Source organism: Uranotaenia lowii, unplaced genomic scaffold, assembly GCF_029784155.1.
Source record: "Uranotaenia lowii strain MFRU-FL unplaced genomic scaffold, ASM2978415v1 HiC_scaffold_730, whole genome shotgun sequence".
NCBI classification, from domain to species: Eukaryota; Metazoa; Arthropoda; class Insecta; order Diptera; family Culicidae; genus Uranotaenia; species Uranotaenia lowii.
The window spans coordinates 2,239-18,821 of NW_026598679.1; the positions used below are offsets into that span (position 1 = coordinate 2,239).

The following is a 16,583-nucleotide window of genomic DNA, read 5'->3' on the forward strand; positions in this document are numbered from 1 at the left end:
ATCTGATCCGACTTGATGCACATCGATCGGATCCCTAAATCCAATCATCCGTACCTATCTATATGAATATTCCAACGAGGGAACATGCCTTAAAAATTATTCGAGCCAAGGAAGTTCGCTCTCGTCGTCGACGAATTTTTTTTTTGAGCTTGTGAGTTGTTTTGTGTAGGTGGGTGTTTATGTGTGGGAGTAAGACGCCACCCTTCAAAACTATCGCGGCGTCGGCCGCGGTAAAATGTTACAAGTTCTTCTCCTAACCTTAGCCATTGTGTGAATCTGAAACATCATTTTCCAAACGGCAAAATTGACTTATAATGAACCCTTCCTTCTACTTCGGCTTGGCGGCGGCATTCCATGGCTGTCTGTTGTCGATGGGTTGGGAAAGATCTGGCTTTTTATGTGGTCAAAATCAATCAGCAAGCAGGAGGAAAATTAATAGTATTGGACACAATTTCCTAAACTTTGCTGTCGTTGTTGAGGCTATCGATGGATGTGGTGGCCGCACCTCGGGGAAGCCAACGCCCTGGAACTGGAAAAGCACGCCGCCACTTCTTTCAGCATTCTTTCCCTGGTTCCCTGGTCAGCATTGTCGGCATATTTCTTCCTTTCTTTCCGAAACGATGCCTGGTGGCCGGAGAAAGATACCCCTCGATGCGGGTCACCGACGGCCGACGGGATAGATGGCTTACGGTGGTCGCTTCGGGAAGTTCACGTGAAACTCTCTAAGGGTTAAAGAAACATTGGAAGGTAACTGAAGCGCTGATGGATTTATCGAAAAATGGGTTAGGAAAAGTTGAAAACCCATTTCAAAAAACATTAAAATTTTTGGAGATCCAGTATTTTTAAAATGCCAATAAGGAATTTTCCACCCTTATAATCTGGTGTTTTTACGCAAAAAAATGTATGACCAAAAATCCTTTAGTTTTCCGAAAAATGCCGTCGCCGTTGCGTAGAGAATATCGTTCAAGTCTTCTAAGCCCACGGTCATGAGATCGAGTCCCGGTCACGGCGTACATAGTATACTTTCTATGGGTTGGTGGTTTTAGCATTTGTTAGATGCTAGCCATCATGTCATCGAAAGATGTACGCTTAGCGTTAAGTCTCTTCGGGGAAACTTCTAGTTTTATTGAGATCCTATATGTGTTTGTGTTCGTTTGGAAATAATCATAACATGTGGATCTCGGTAATTTTTTTAATGGCAGAAAAAAAGACAGCTGTCAAATATTACGGACCTTTTTCGGTGAAAAATAACCGAAACTCGGCTGAGATCAGCTGCCGGAATATTGACAGTTTGCAACCTGACAGCATGTTGTATTTCCAAACAACCCGGTAGTTTTTACTGAAATACCTGTATTTTTTTTCCGGAAAGTTGGTAATGTTCAACCTAAAACCAAAATGCTCGGTTATTTCTACCGCACAACTGCTAGAGTTTACCGTAATTCCTGTAATTATTACTGAGAAACTTGTTATTTTCACCGAAATACCTGTAGTTATTACCGAAATATCTGTAACTTTTGCCGAAATACCGTTGAATCAAAGCAACCGTGGTTGAATTCAATGGAATCTTTCAATTGCTTTGAATCAGTAGAATTATTCAACCAAGTAGGCTCACAACACATAATAGGGACCAAAATACCGTTATTATTTTACCGAAATGTTGTAAAAATTTGGTAATGATTATCAAAAAACCGGAGATTTTACTGAAATACCTGAAAAAATTACTGAAATACCAGTGTAAAATATCGACATTTCGGAAATTTTCAGCTGAACTGAACTGAACTGAACTGAAAAAGTTTCGGTATTTTTTACCGAATTATCGGTAGTTATTATTTCCCAGCCTTTCATTTTTACCGAAATAAATGTTTTTTAGAGTATTTGTTACTTCAGCGAATTTTGAGGATTTTCTCATCACAAAACAAAAATTACACGAAACATATAAATACTCTTGGCCATTTTAAATTTGATTTTATTTACCTTGAGAGAATCTTTTGGCGAAAATCTATCTCGGGGCCGCCCTTTTCTAACACACGGCTGTCTAACTAATTGGTTGTTCCCCTAAATTTGAGCCTTTTCTGGGGCAGCTGATCAGCAGATCTCCTGGCCTCTATCGGATCTAATAGGATTTGCCGCGTGTGTGGGTTGCCTTCACCATCTGTAAAAAAATGAAAACAATTTGGTGAAATTTAATTTGAAAAAAGAATAATTTTTACATGTTGCTCTGTGGCGTTGATTACTTAGCCGACGACAGCAAATAAGCCCAACAGACGCTTCAATTCACACTAAACGTTAACCCGAAGAAGAAAGATATATTGCACAAATAATGAGGAAACTATTGTCCTGCTCTCTCAACGATCTTTGATAAGTTAGGAACCGATAAACAAAGTTCGGTAGAAAGAATATGTCATATTCAAAAATTACCAAAAAATTTAAAATTACAGAATAAGTTACTGTGTAGCACCGGCACGGAAAAATTCTTCAAATGTAGGCTCCGTGCAAAATTTTAAACTCGAAAATTTTTCGGCAAAAAATCGTTTTTTTCGATTTTTTCTGGTCGGGGGTCGTGCGAAAAACCTTGAATTTTTTGAATCTTTAAAATTTTAAACTCGAAAATATTTCGGCAAAAAATCATTTTTTTCGATTTTTTCTGGTCGGGGTCGTGCGAAAAACCTTGAATTTTTTTAATCTTGCAAAATTTTAAACTCGCAAAATTTTCGGCAAAAAATCATTTTTTTCGATTTTTTCTGGTCGGGGGTCGTGCGAAAAACCTTGAATTTTTTGCATCTTGCAAAATTTTAAACTCGAAAATTTTTCGGCAAAAAATCATTTTTTTCGATTTTTTCTGGTCGGGGTCGTGCGAAAAACACAAAACAAACACACTGAAAAATACGTGAAATGTACGGGAGAAAAAGATTTCAAACCAATTGACAGCTATGTAAATAAAAATTTTGACTAACTTTTTACAATTGCGTACTCTTGTGTGTGCGTCATCGAGGAAAAGGACATTTCGTGAGCCTCCATAGCTGAAAATAACAACAACATTTTTTGACGGCATACAGCAATTCTCGTACCAATCAAGTGATTTTTGCATTTGCTTCATAAACACCAAGCCGATGTTCACGTAATCAGTTCCTACGTGAAAATTCAGGTGAATTTAAAACTTGCTTTTTCTTCGAGTGTGTGGTTATTTAAACCAAAAAAGAGTATTTACGTTTAAAAGTGTTAAGTGAGGTGTTTTGGAAGTTTGTTGTGTTCTCAAAAGTGGTGTTATTAGGCTTACCAGACGTCCTACTTTGGTAGGACATGTACTACTTTTCGACCCTTGTCCTACCGCCCTACTTTGAACATAAAATGTCCTACTTTTTAGGGTAAGGACCATTATCTTGTTTATCGAATTTTTTACTTTGCGTTTTTTATTATTTCGATCCATTTTTCACAAAATCCTTATAGCACTTTTCCATTTCAATGCAAAACTATAATATTTCATTCAAAGTAAGGTATTTTTCTTTTACCGTGTCATAAATACAAAGATTTAATGTTTAATCCAAGCAAGGAGCCAACCATTTAAGTTATTTTTTTTATACATTCGCTGTTTGGACTAGAGTCTAGAGTCTAGACCATAGGTCGGCAACCTGCGGCTCGCGAGCCGCATGCGGCTCTTTGGATGTATAACTGCGGCTCTTTAGCTGAATGTGTGAAAATTTTGAAAATCCTCGGAATTTTCTAGAGTAATCGGACGCAACATAAGTTCCTTCAGTTCAGTTAATATTTCCCAGGATTCAAAAAGAACTACTATAAATAGAACAGATTAACAGCATCTTCTCAGATTGCAACCCTGTTGAAATTTAGAAATTAGTGAACGTTCTTCATGAAAGTCTGATATAGCATTTGGAAGCCTGGAGAAATTTTTCTTCGGGGAACGGGAAGTTATCCGTTAAATTTGATTTCCTGATTTAATCGGATAAAAACCGAGCATTGTCAAACAAAGTCCTCACTGTTAAGATTATGAAATTGAGTTTGTTTTTCTTGAATTGAATATTTTAAAAATAGTGATGATGATGATGATGATGAATACTGATAATAATTGTTTTGTGCATTGAAATTTCTTTCTTAAAACATTTTGTTTTTAAATTGTTCAAATATTGAATTCCATTTTTCAATGTTCCTTTTCAAATCCATGAAAAAAAATCAAGTTCTTCGTTCTAATTTTGAACATGAGTTCAACTGAACAAAATTTTCAAGTTTGTTAAAAAATATTTTTGTAAACCGGGAGCTTAGTGCTGGTCTAATTTTAGAATTTCATGTGTAATATGAATATTTTAAGAATTTATTTGAAGGAGAAACTTTATTTGGTAAAGAAGCATTTTCTTCCATAAACTTTAATATATCTTCTAACATCTTTTTTTAAATTCTAAACCTTATTTCTAATTCTGCAATTATTTTTAAAACATCATGGCTGTTCTAAAAGTTGATTTTGATTTCAAAGTCTTTATCAGAATTTTGGTTTGTTCTATGAAGTGATGATCAAAATAACGTCAAAAAACAAATATTTGAGTTTAAAAAATCGGTTCGTTGAAAAATTAAATACAGCGAAGCAAAGCCAAAATGAGATGTCTATTATTATGTAAGATTTATTATTTTTATGGGAGATCCGAGATAGCTACCAAAACTTTCATCGGACCCCAGTATATTTCTACATCATCGGTTGAATCTATTCTTGACGATTCCAAAAATCCAAGGTACACTGAAATACAGTAAATCTCAAGAATTAAAAGTATTTTAAAAATATTTTTTCGACTGTTGAAAATATTTGAAATTGTTTTGTTTTGAAATATTGAAAAATTAGAATAATCGAAAAATATAATTTTTGAAACCTTTTTATAATTTTATCAGAAATCAAAATGAGAACTAGAGAGCTGAATCGGAATGCTTGTAATGAAAAAAATTTAAAAGAAATTTCAAAACCACATTTTAAAGACCATATCTCGCGACCAATTGCTAAATTTTGTCAAATTTTGACAATTTTTTTTCCAATCCGTAAAATGATCACTTATGAATTAAAATTTGTTGGTTTATTTTTCCTAAGGCCCGAAAAAGATTTATCTATTTAAAATGAATTTTATGCACATAACAAACAAATGAACCTCAATGGATTTTAACGTATTATGTTTAAAACCTTAAGAATTTGAATGCTTATTGGTAAAGTTTGAAGAAAAAATAATAGAGACAAACCCTTGTATAGTTTTTTTTATATTAATTTACACCTTGTAGCATGCTTTTTTATGATATAAAATTTTCAATGCTTCTTTTTAATATTTCAACAGAACACATCGAAAGTCTATTTTTTATCTGGGAATAGGTGTAAGGAAAGAATTGCACCAAAGTTTTAAATGATATATTTTATCAGGTCACAATGGTAAATCGCCAAAATTTCAACGTTACTAAGCTGTACCCGTTATAAAAATGTATTGATTCAGAAGAATGAAAATCGCTTCCGTTTGCCAATAAACAACGGAAATCTGTGGCGTTGTGAAAAATGGTAATAAAACTGAGTTAACAACAGGATGCAATGTATCTTAGCAATCACCATAATTTGTAGTAAGGATAAAATGAGTTGCGGCTCTTTGAAACTTGGACATTTCCTGTATTTGCAATTTTTGGCTCTTCTGTCTCAAAAGGTTGCCGACCGCTGGTCTAGACTGATGTCAAACTTCATTGTTTAAAAAATATATTTATCACAACGTTATCATGTAAATTTTAAAATTTGAAAAAATAGCCGAGAAATAGATTGTATACGAATTAAACATATACACAAAGACTTTATATTGTTTTAAATTATTACGATCTACAGTCATTGAACAAAACATGACTAGTTTAAAGCAAACGACGTATTTTCCAAGGTTTGTTATGTTGGTTGTGTTTGTTAATTTCTATACACTTTAATAAAAAAAAAATGATCTGAATTGAAATAAAACATGTTTTGTTGAAGATTTCAAAAAGAAAATGGATGAAATATAATAGATTTGAAATTGAAAATCTAATGTTGAGAATTCATACTTAGGAACCTTATACACTCCGCAAATGTTGGAATTATGCAGTGCAGTTTGAAGATTCTGTATGTTTTCAAATGGAATTTTTATTCTGCCTATTTCAATTAAAATAATTTGCCTTTGATGATTTGATGAGAGTTAAAATGTAAGATTAGATCCTAAGATCATTTGATATATTCAGATTGAAAAATGTCCTAATTTTTCATAGTATTTTGAGGTAAATGTCCTACTTCCCGAAATTCAATTTTGGCAAGCCTAGGTGTTATAGAGTTTCTTTATCTGGCAAAATTAATCTAAAAAGAAAAAGAAGAAAAAGTAACGTGATGAGTGAAAGTCGTTTTTTTTATTTAATGTACAAAACAGGAAGACACTAAACTTATCGCTATTTTTTTAATTTTATTGATAGAAAAAATAAATTTGAAGCTACGAACTTGGCTTGACTGAAATACAATCTTTTGTTTTGGTTTTAGAAGCATTTATTATTGAATTTGACAGCTATTCTTTCGAGGCATTCCACATTAAAAATATTTACCTTCATTTAAGGCCACCGTTGCGAATGTTCAATCTTCCACAACAAAATCAAATTCTCTAAAGTGTGATCGATCGGTTTCAATGTCAAATGTTTATATTTGTCCTTTTCAATGATTTCCACAGCAAGACGGTAAACAAATATCGAACGCTTCTTGTGTTACTCCTTCGGAGAGGATTTTTTCCCCCAGACGAAAAAACTATCAGCAGAAAAAGCTTCATTTTCCCCTAGGGACACCGGATTTACACAGACGGGCGATCTTTTTCTCGATCGGAATGCCGTCGGCAGCTTCTGAATCACCTGCCCGGCTACTCATCAAAGAGCAGACACAGTTCCCTAGAAGGTGTGGGTTTTCGGCGGTGCCCTTAGGGAATGACGAGCCCTCAAGAGACGAGAAGTTCCACCGGGTCGAGATCGTCGCACCGCCACAACAAACCGTCCAGTCCAGTTTCATTGACTGAGTTTCGAGAAAAATTTTGAAACTCATTCCTTTGGCGGCTGCCTCATTTGAATCTCCAACGTCATCGTTTTCGGGGCTCCGATGATAACACTATTTATACGATAGGTATACATGAACTAGCTTTTGCCACTACTACGGGACCCGGATTGGTGCTGGCTAGTCATTGCGATCTCGTAGAACTTACTTCTCACCTCTTCTCTTACTCTACCAGACTGTCAAAACGCATCGTAATTGTCCATTGACTAGTCTGGCAATAATGAGTGTGTGCTTTTGAATTTAAGCAAGTAATACCCCATCATTCCCGGTAGCCCTCGCTTTGTAGTTGGCTTTAGTAGGGCTAATAGTCCGCATGGTGTGCTATCCACACTTTTAGGTGAAATAATGAAATCGAAACCCTCTTCTGGGTACGATCACTGACTGGCCATTTAGCCTGGCTGGAGTACTTTCCCGGGAGCAATCCGGTGCCGAAATTTTTCGTGAAGTCATGGCGCCATGATTCAACAACAACAACATCAACAAACAACCCATTCAAACAGCCCCATCAAACAAATCGAGATGTCGACAATCGAGCCATGACATACGCGCATTCGATTCATCATCTGTAGTCGGAAGCTCGAGAGACGCCACATTAATCTCTGAAGCTTCCAAGTAAATAGTAGCCACCTAGTTTGCATAACTAGAATTCTATGAGCTGCGCTAAACGGCTGCAAAGGCTGAGATCGATTTAGGAATCCTAAAGATGCTACTGTTTTGATGGCTACCGGGGGGCTTCAAAAAACCTGTTCTTCACAGCGAAATGATTTGAGAGGAATTTTGGAATAAATATCTTTTCAACACCTTCGCAGCTCTGGGTTTTTGTATTGGTGAATTCTCGACAGTCATTCCTTGGTGTTTTGGTATCATTTTGTCGGGGGCGACTTACAATCACTTTTTCGAAAAACAATCGATTAGTGTCGATTGGTTCGGATTCGTTGGATTCTGGCTTATGAAAACAAACAAGCCTTAGACATTCAAACAGAAAATGAACACGTCTAGTTTTTTTTGTTCAAATTTCAATATTTTCAAAACGTCCCTGAAATGTATGTGAAATTTTCCTTAGAGTATGTACTACAACTACATATATCTATTACTCTCTTAATTTCATGCTAATTTCGAAAATCACCTGTAATTAGTAAGAATACATTTTTCTAACTGTGTAGATAAAGACTATGAAACATATTGAACCTCGTTACTAAACCAAATGAATTGACAAAACACGTTTGTCTAAATATCGTTCGTGGCTGACAGATACATTCTTGACAAGCATTTCAACCCATTAGAACCCAAGTTTTTTTTCGCTAACAATTCACAGAATCTTAGTTTTATGATTACAAATAACTTTTGTTCTACGAAAAACTTCATAGATGAGAAATCTTTTTCGACTATTTTTCAAAAGTTGTATAACCACAGGAGCTAAGGAACTTGGAACTTGACTTTCAGTACTCTTTCGGCGGTAGTTTTTACACACTTACGCACCAAGGTTTCTTTAAATTATTATTTTTGCAAGGTAAGAACACAACATAGAGCTTAACAATGTTGTACCTACAAAGTTGATGTGAAAGGTATAATGAACAACTTAGTAGAAAAAACCATGCCTGTATCTTGCTTCTGTAAAAAGTTAGATTTTAGCGCCACCTTGCGGAGAAAAATCGAACTAATTCAAATCCATAAAAAGATAGCGCAAATATAGTCGAGTAACTTTGTCGAAGACACCGATGAGCGACAACGAACCCTCTGGCCTGCAGTCAATTTTGACCGCAAAATTGTGCTTTCTGGCCCACTGTGAACCAGGAAAAGTCTAAAAAATGACTTCTTCACCAGAATATTTTCTAGTAAAAAATTTTGCCTTATTAAAAAAATTCAAGGTTTTTTACGCGACCCTCGACCAGGAAAAATCGAAAAAATAACTTTTTACCAAAAAATTATCATGTGACAAATTTTGCGTGATTAAAAAAAAAATCAGGGTTTTTACGCGACCCCCGAGCAGGAAAAATCGAAAAAAATAACTTGACCAAAAATTATCTAGTTGAAAATTTAGCCTGATTAAAAAAAATCAGGATTTTTTACGCGACTTCCCACTAGGAAAAATTAAAAAAAAAATGATATTTTACCAAAACAATTTTTCAGGTTGAAAATTTTATCTGATTCAAGAAATTTAGGGTTTTTACGTGCAAATATAAAAAAAATATTTTTAACAAAAAAATTTCAAGTCGAAAATTTTGCCTAATTCAAAAAGTTTAGGGTTTTTCTCGCGACCCCCGACCAGGAAAAATCGAAAAAATGTCTTTTTACCCAAAATTTTTAAGGTAAAAGCTTTCCTGATTAAAAAAATTCAAGTATTTTTATGCGACTTCTCACCAGAAATTTTTTTAAAAAATGACTTTTTACCAAAAAAAATTTCAAGTTGAAAATTTTGTCTGATTAAAAAAAATCAGGGTTTTAACGAGACTCCCGATCGAAAAAAATCGAAAAAATAAATTTTTTTACCAAAAAATTGTCAAGTTGAAAATTCTGCCTCATCCATAAAATTCAGGGTTTTTTACGTGACTCCCGATCAGAAAAAATCGAAAAAATTAATTTTGAACATTTTCAAGTTGAAATTTTTTTTGTATTAAAAAAATTCAGGGTTTATTACGCGACTCCCCACCACGAAAAAAAAAATAATAATTTTTACCAAGAAAATTTTGTCTGATTCAAAAAATTCTGGGTTTTTGACGTGGAAAATGTAAAAAATGATTTTTTACCAAAACTTTTCAAAATGATTAAAAAAATTCAAGACCTTTCTCGCGACCCCCGACAAGAAAAAAAAAACACTTTTTACCAAAAATTTTCAAGTTGAAAATTTTGTCTGATTAAAAAAATTCAAAGTTTTTCACCCGACTCCCCACCAGGAAAAATTTTAAAAATGACTTTTTATCAAAAAAGTTTTCAAATTGAAAATTTTGTCTGATTTAGCATAATTTAGGGTTTTTACGTGGCCTCCGACCAGAAAAACCGAAAAAAAAGGTTTTTACCAAAAATTTTCATGTCGAATTTTTTTTCTGATTCAAAAAATTGAGGGTTTTTGACGTGACCCCGACCAGGAAAAATGCATAAATAAAGATTTTTTACCAAAACATTTCAAGTTGAAAATTTTGCCTGATCCTAAATATTCAGGGTTTTTCTCGCGATAATAATAGGAGATAAAAGTAAGGTGGATTATTATACAATTTTTTTTCTACGAAGTTTTGATAGATATTTAGTGCGATTTATTGGCAAGTTGTTGAAATATTCAATCTGAATCAATAAAACTTTAAACTTGCGGAATTGATATGAAACCGTGCACCCAAAGTGGAAAATTGTTACCATGTAGCAAAAAAAATAGTTTTTTTTAGAATTGGAGAAACTCAGTTTTGTTTTGTGATTCTTGGCTACAGATATACGATAGCGTTTTTTCGGAAATTTGGGATCACAACTTTAAAATGCGTTTTTTTGGTGATTCTGAGCTCAATTTGGGATCACAACTTTAAAATACGTTTTCGGACCTGTAGAAGCGTTTTTTCGGCATTATGAGCTCAATTTGAGATCACAACTTTAAAATGCGTTTTTTTTTTGTGATTCTGAGCTTAATTAGGAATCACAACTTTTAAATGCGTTTTCCGGCCTTCCGAAGCGTTGTTCGGCATTTCTGAGCTTAATTAATTTAAAATGCGTTTTCTGGCTTTTAGAAGCGTTTTTTCGGCATTCTGAGCTCAATTTGGGATCACATCTTTTAAATGCGTTTTCTGGCCTCTAGGAGCTTTTTTCGGCATTCTGAGCTCAATTTGGGATCAAAACTATAAAATGCGTTTTCCGGCCTTCAGAAGCGTTTTTTTTTTTGCGAATCTTAGCTCAATTTGGTATCACAACTTCAAAATGCATTTTCTGGCCTATAGAAGCGTTTTTTCGGCATTCTGAGCTCAATTTGGGATCACAACTTTTCTGGCCTTTAGGAGCATTCTGACCTTAATTTGGGATTTCAACTTTAAAATACATTTTCTGGTCTTTATATGCGTTTTTTCGGCATTCTGAGCTCAATTTGGAATCACAGCTTTTCTGGACTTAGTTTGGGATCACAACTTTAAAATGCGTTTTTTGGTAATTCTGGGCTTAATTTGGGATCATAACATTTAAATGCCTTTTCTGGCCTTTAGAAGCGTTTTTTCAGCATTCTGAGCTTAATTTGAGATCACAACTTTAAAATGCGTTTTCTGGCCTTTAACAGCTTTTTTCGGCATTCTGAGTTCAATTTGGAATCACAACATTTAAATGCGTTTTCCGACCTTTAGAAGCATTTTTCGGCATTCTGAGCTCAATTAGAGATCACAACTTTAAAATGCGTTTTCTGGCCTTTAGAAGCGTTTTTTCGGCATTCTGAACTTAATTTTTCTCATCTTCAAAATGCGTTTTCTGACCTTAGAAGCGTTTTTTTTTTCAAAATTCTCAGCTTTATTTGGGATCCCAACTTTGAAATGCGATTTTTGGCCTTTAGAAGCATTTTTTGGCGATCCTGAGCATAATTTGGGATCACAACTTTCAAATGCGTTTTCTGGCCTTTAGCAGCGAAATTCGTTAATTTATTTTCGGTAAAAATCGCCGAAAATCTCGTTTGGCTATTCTGGCAGTTTCGATTTTGAGCGCTAAAGATTTCTGGAGGGCTCGAGCGAGACATTGCCATTCTGAAAAATTTCGTTTCGTGGTAAGTTGAAGTGTTTTTTAAATGCTTGCGCACAATCAAGGTTTCTGAAATAAAACTGGGTTTTAACAAAAAAAAATATTCTGACTTTCTGGGATTATAGGTACCCAAAAATTTTGTGATGGTTTTCGGTGATGACATTTCAATCAATTTCATTGAAAAGTCATGAAAAATTTGGTCTCTTTAACATTTTATTTGAGAAAAATCAGGTAACATTACCAATCTTACCATATTATGCAAATAATAGTTAGAATTCCAAAATTTATATTGACATACAAAAATTATGGTTAAGAAAATACGTGTAGGATTAAAAAAAAACTGTGGAACCTGTGATTTTTTCCGAAATTCTGTTTTCTGTGACAGAGATTCTGTGATAAAAATTTTGTAGAAATCCTGTGACATTGAAGATTTTTCTGTGATATAGTCAATCATTGCTCACATTGCTCACAAAAAAGTGATATCCTGAATCAGGGCCGTAGGAAGAACCAGCTCATGGGGGGGGTTTTGGCGATAATATTTTTTCTATAGTATGTTTGCTTGAAAAATGTATGCATAAAGAATGGTATACGAAATTGAAGGTTCTGTAATATTATTCAGGTTTTGAAGAATTTCACATTCACAGTAAAGTATTTATTTAGATTTCTAACAGTTGGACATTTTTCTTTCAAGAAGTTTCAAAATAAAATTATGAATTTGAAGATATAATTTAAAAGAATTTTGTTATCATTTTTTTCTCAAATAAAAAAGTAGTAAGCTAGTTCGCTCACGTATAGCCTCATAGGTGTCACTAATAAAAACAAAAAGACAAGCTAGTTCGTTTTAACCACAAGCATAACCATTTGAGGCATTGGTAAAAAATTTCCAAATATTCAGGAATAAAATTGAGAAATTAGGATTGACATTTAAATCACATTTAAATTCTTCTCCCGTAAATTCGATTCAATTTTTTTAAGTTTGAAACTTTGATTAAGAAGAATTTGGAAATAAATAATGTTTAAAAAAAACCCGGTAAATTAAATATGTTTTCAGTTTAAGTTAAAAAGCTCAAGATTCCTCTCAAATCAAAATTTTATTTTATATTTGTGATTTCTTCCGGAATGTGTTCCAAGTCTCTGATTAAATATAAAATATTAGTTTTGAATCCAGAATCAAATTTATGGAACTGCGGTCGCTTGTAATTTGAATCCTCATAAAAATTCTCACGTTGATATTTTAATCTTGATTTTAAACCACAACTTCGAGAATCTGAATTTTTAATTTTGATTCCGAATCGAAGTACTGCCTTCTGAACCTGAGTTCGAAATCCAAATTCTGAATTTCAAAACGATTTTTAAAATCTAAGTTCCAGATAATGATTCTTACTAATTATGAGCCAAAAAGCAAATTTTTATTAAACTCAAACAGAAATCTCATATTTGAATTCCGAATTGTTGGTTTTCAATGTGAATTCTTTCTTCAGTTAATCATTCGAAATTCAACTTGTGAATTTGAAAAGAAAATGTGAATGATTAAACTGTTTAAAAATTTTTCAATTCTGGATCACCATGAAACTTTCATTAGATCAAGTTTTGCATAAGAACCAAAAGTCAAAATTCAAATATTAAGCATGGTTTGTTATTTTAAATATTTTCTTTTTATATTCGGAAGGATGAGATTCGAACATAAAAGTTTGAAATCCTGAACCGAGATTCGAATCAGGATTGTTTTTCAATGGTGATCCAAACTGAAGTCCAGTAACAATAAACTGGAAACAGAATCCGAATTTTTATCACAGACATCGAATTTCAATGATGACAAGCAAATTAGCAATCACAAATCCGGAATTATAAAATATTCGCCAATATTGTCAATATTACCATATAAAAACCATGAAATAAATACTTGAATTACTAGAAGTTAATACATCAGTCGTTCACATTATTTTTTTTTTTATTTAGTGAATAAATTTTGGCGCCGAATACATAATTTTAATGGCTCAATTTAAATTTTTGTTTGATTTTGCAATTGCAAAAATTCGAGCAAAATCTGGGCGATTTGGCAACCTTAGTCTAATGATATTGGAATTCGATATTCACGACTACATTTCTATCAACAAGTTGGAAATTTTTTGAAAATCTACAATAGAATTATTGACCTGGGATAAGATTTCAAGGTTCTGTGTCGAGGTTGTTACTCTTGAATCATTTTAGTCGTTCACCAAAATTTGAATTGGAATTTGGAAATTTTCGTTTCGAGAAGAACATTTTGCTTGCCATTTTTGGACCCTCATGGGGGGGGTTTAACCCCCAAAACACCCCCCGTTCCTACGGCCATGTCCTGAATAACCAAAATACGATAAGATTAGTTTAACGCGGCGTTCGACGTAAGATGACACGAGTTGAAAAAGTCGTTCCAGAAGACGCTTCAGGCAGAAAATAATATCGATTAGACTCAGCCTCTAATGCCTGTGTGAGCTCATTCAAATTGAAATTTTCCGCTTAAAATGTCTAAAGTGGTAAAAATTGCCGAAAATTTTACAGTTTTCGGAAGGTATTATAGATATTTCGGATCAAAAATGCTTTTTTTATTAATTTTTTTCGGTAAAAAATACAGGTACCCCGGTTTTTAGAACCCCGGGGCCAACCACTTGCCAAGAACAAAAAAAAATACCCTGCTGATTAACGAACTCAAAAATCTCAATAATAAAGACATTAAAAAAACGAACTCAACATGTTGAGAATACGGTGAAAAAACCGAGTTCGGGTTTTTTTTCGGTTACTGCGAACCATGGCTTGTGAAGAAGACGACATTGAATATATGTGTGTGTAGAACTAAGAATATAAACGAAAAAAATTTCAATTGGGAAACCACAGTCCTAAACGTGTTATTTGCAAATGGTTTTCCCTTCAAATATTCATAAACTTCTCACCACAAATCGTAATCAATTACCTGAGAGTACTCGCTGTTTAACCCTACTTGTTAAATAGTTGCCCTTCTGCCGGTATCACTCTCGGGATAAGTAAATCATCAAACACTTTACCAAGGCTACTCCGGGAGCCTGATTGCCGGTTCCAAACCATCGATTTCCAGAAAATTTATTTCGATTGCTACCACAAACCACAGTTCTATTTGCATTGCCTAATTTTCTTCCTTCTTCTCCCCGACTAACAGGTGAATATGTGCTCAACACCACCGACGACAGCGAGGCGACACTCCCACCCCCGCTAGCTGACCTTTTCCTAGAGGAAGGACTCAACCTACCGGAGCTGATCAACGATAACGTCGAGGTATGTAGGCGGAAGGGTGCCTGAATAAATACGTATTGCTTGTACCGAATGCGCGCGTGGTTTTCAGGAGGGACACTAGCTAGCCACATGTCCTCAGCTAAAATAAGTTATTATCTTTACTTCTACTCCCGGCTGTTAGTTAGTTAGTCGACACGCAACCGCGTCAATCTATTATTAAAGGTTTGGGATGGACGGACATGTACTTCCGTTGATATTTCTCACTCACTGTATCGGGAAAAATTATAAAAAATGTGGGGTCGAATCGGGTTCGTCCGGGTCGAAGGCTAAAAGCTTGAGAACGTTCTAGGTACAATATTTGCGCAGACAGACAGACAAACTCTTATGATGGGGGGGAGTTAATGTTTAATGCCTCTGAGGTTAGTCAAATTATCGATGACCACCACAAGATCGAATTGCCGGGCGAACTTCGATTGACTATCGTCCATAATTACGCTGTTAATTTGAGCTGTGTGCACACTGGACACGCGGTCGTTTGAATTATCCACCAAAAGGGCGCCTCTCGGGAGGGATTTCGAAGTTGGGATACGCGATGAAGTTGAACAGAAAAAAACCCACTAAATTATATGTTTGTTTAATGCAGGAAACCGAAGAGCTACCGGAGACGACCGACAAGTCCGCGAAGGAGCAACAGACGAACCTCGACGAGGAAGAAGAATCCGAGGTCAAACGGATCGAGAGGGAGCTCGAATCGTCGGCTGATGAACTGTGCCAAGGTGCCGCTGCCAACGTCGGTGCTGTTGTTTCGATACTAACCAGCGATCCGACGACGACGACGACCGGTGCAAGTAGCAAATTAAACGACTCGGCTTGCGGCAGCTGCTGCTCGTCATCCTCCTCGTCCTCCTCCTGCGGCAGTTCCAAGAACCGTTCCTCCAGCCGCTCGACCAGCGCCTCCGAGGGAGACGAAGCGGGGGAAAACGTTCCACCATCCGATGATCTAGAGGAACTGCTGTGCGATATGATGATCCAAACTTCCTCATCCCACTTTCAGCATCCGCGTCAGCCGATGCAAAACTATGGCCACGGTATGCACCATGGGTCGCTGCGGCAGACCGGCTACCATCACCTGAACCATCACCATCATCATCAGGTGAGTGAAGATCTTTTTTATATTTTATTATGTTTCCAGCTTCAAAACCTGAAGGATCAATGTCGAATTTGGTTCCGAAATACTCAGTTTCAATTCTTACATATGAAATTTTTGGATGGAGCGAAGTCACCCAGCTGTCTTATATCTTATGCGCATCAGGCTGGTCATAAGCAAAGTTGCCAAAAACACAGAAAAATCTTTAATTTTACAGAATTTTGAGCAAATTTTCATCACAGAATCTGTGTCACAGAACACAGAATTTTCGATATATGTACCAACAGATGAAAAGGATCTATCTCCATACATGGCGAATCGAGAAAAACGCTTTTGAAAAAAATAAAAAAAACCTATTTTAAATCGCTAATTAAAAATCACTTGAAATTTTTGCTTTTTATGAAAGACAAACGATTTTTAGAA

At 35.0% G+C, this 16,583-nt stretch overlaps 1 protein-coding gene across 1 annotated transcript; it reads left to right on the forward strand.

Annotated features, from left to right (window-relative positions):
• Positions 1-490: 490 nt before the first annotated feature.
• Positions 491-16,166, forward strand: LOC129760701 (death-associated protein kinase related-like; the record flags this gene model as incomplete). The annotated part of the gene is made up of 4 exons (XM_055758359.1): positions 491-712; positions 6,702-7,023; positions 14,940-15,055; positions 15,657-16,166. Coding segments are annotated over exons 1-4 (1,170 nt in total), but the record flags the coding sequence as incomplete, so codon positions are not given.
• Positions 16,167-16,583: the final 417 nt, after the last annotated feature.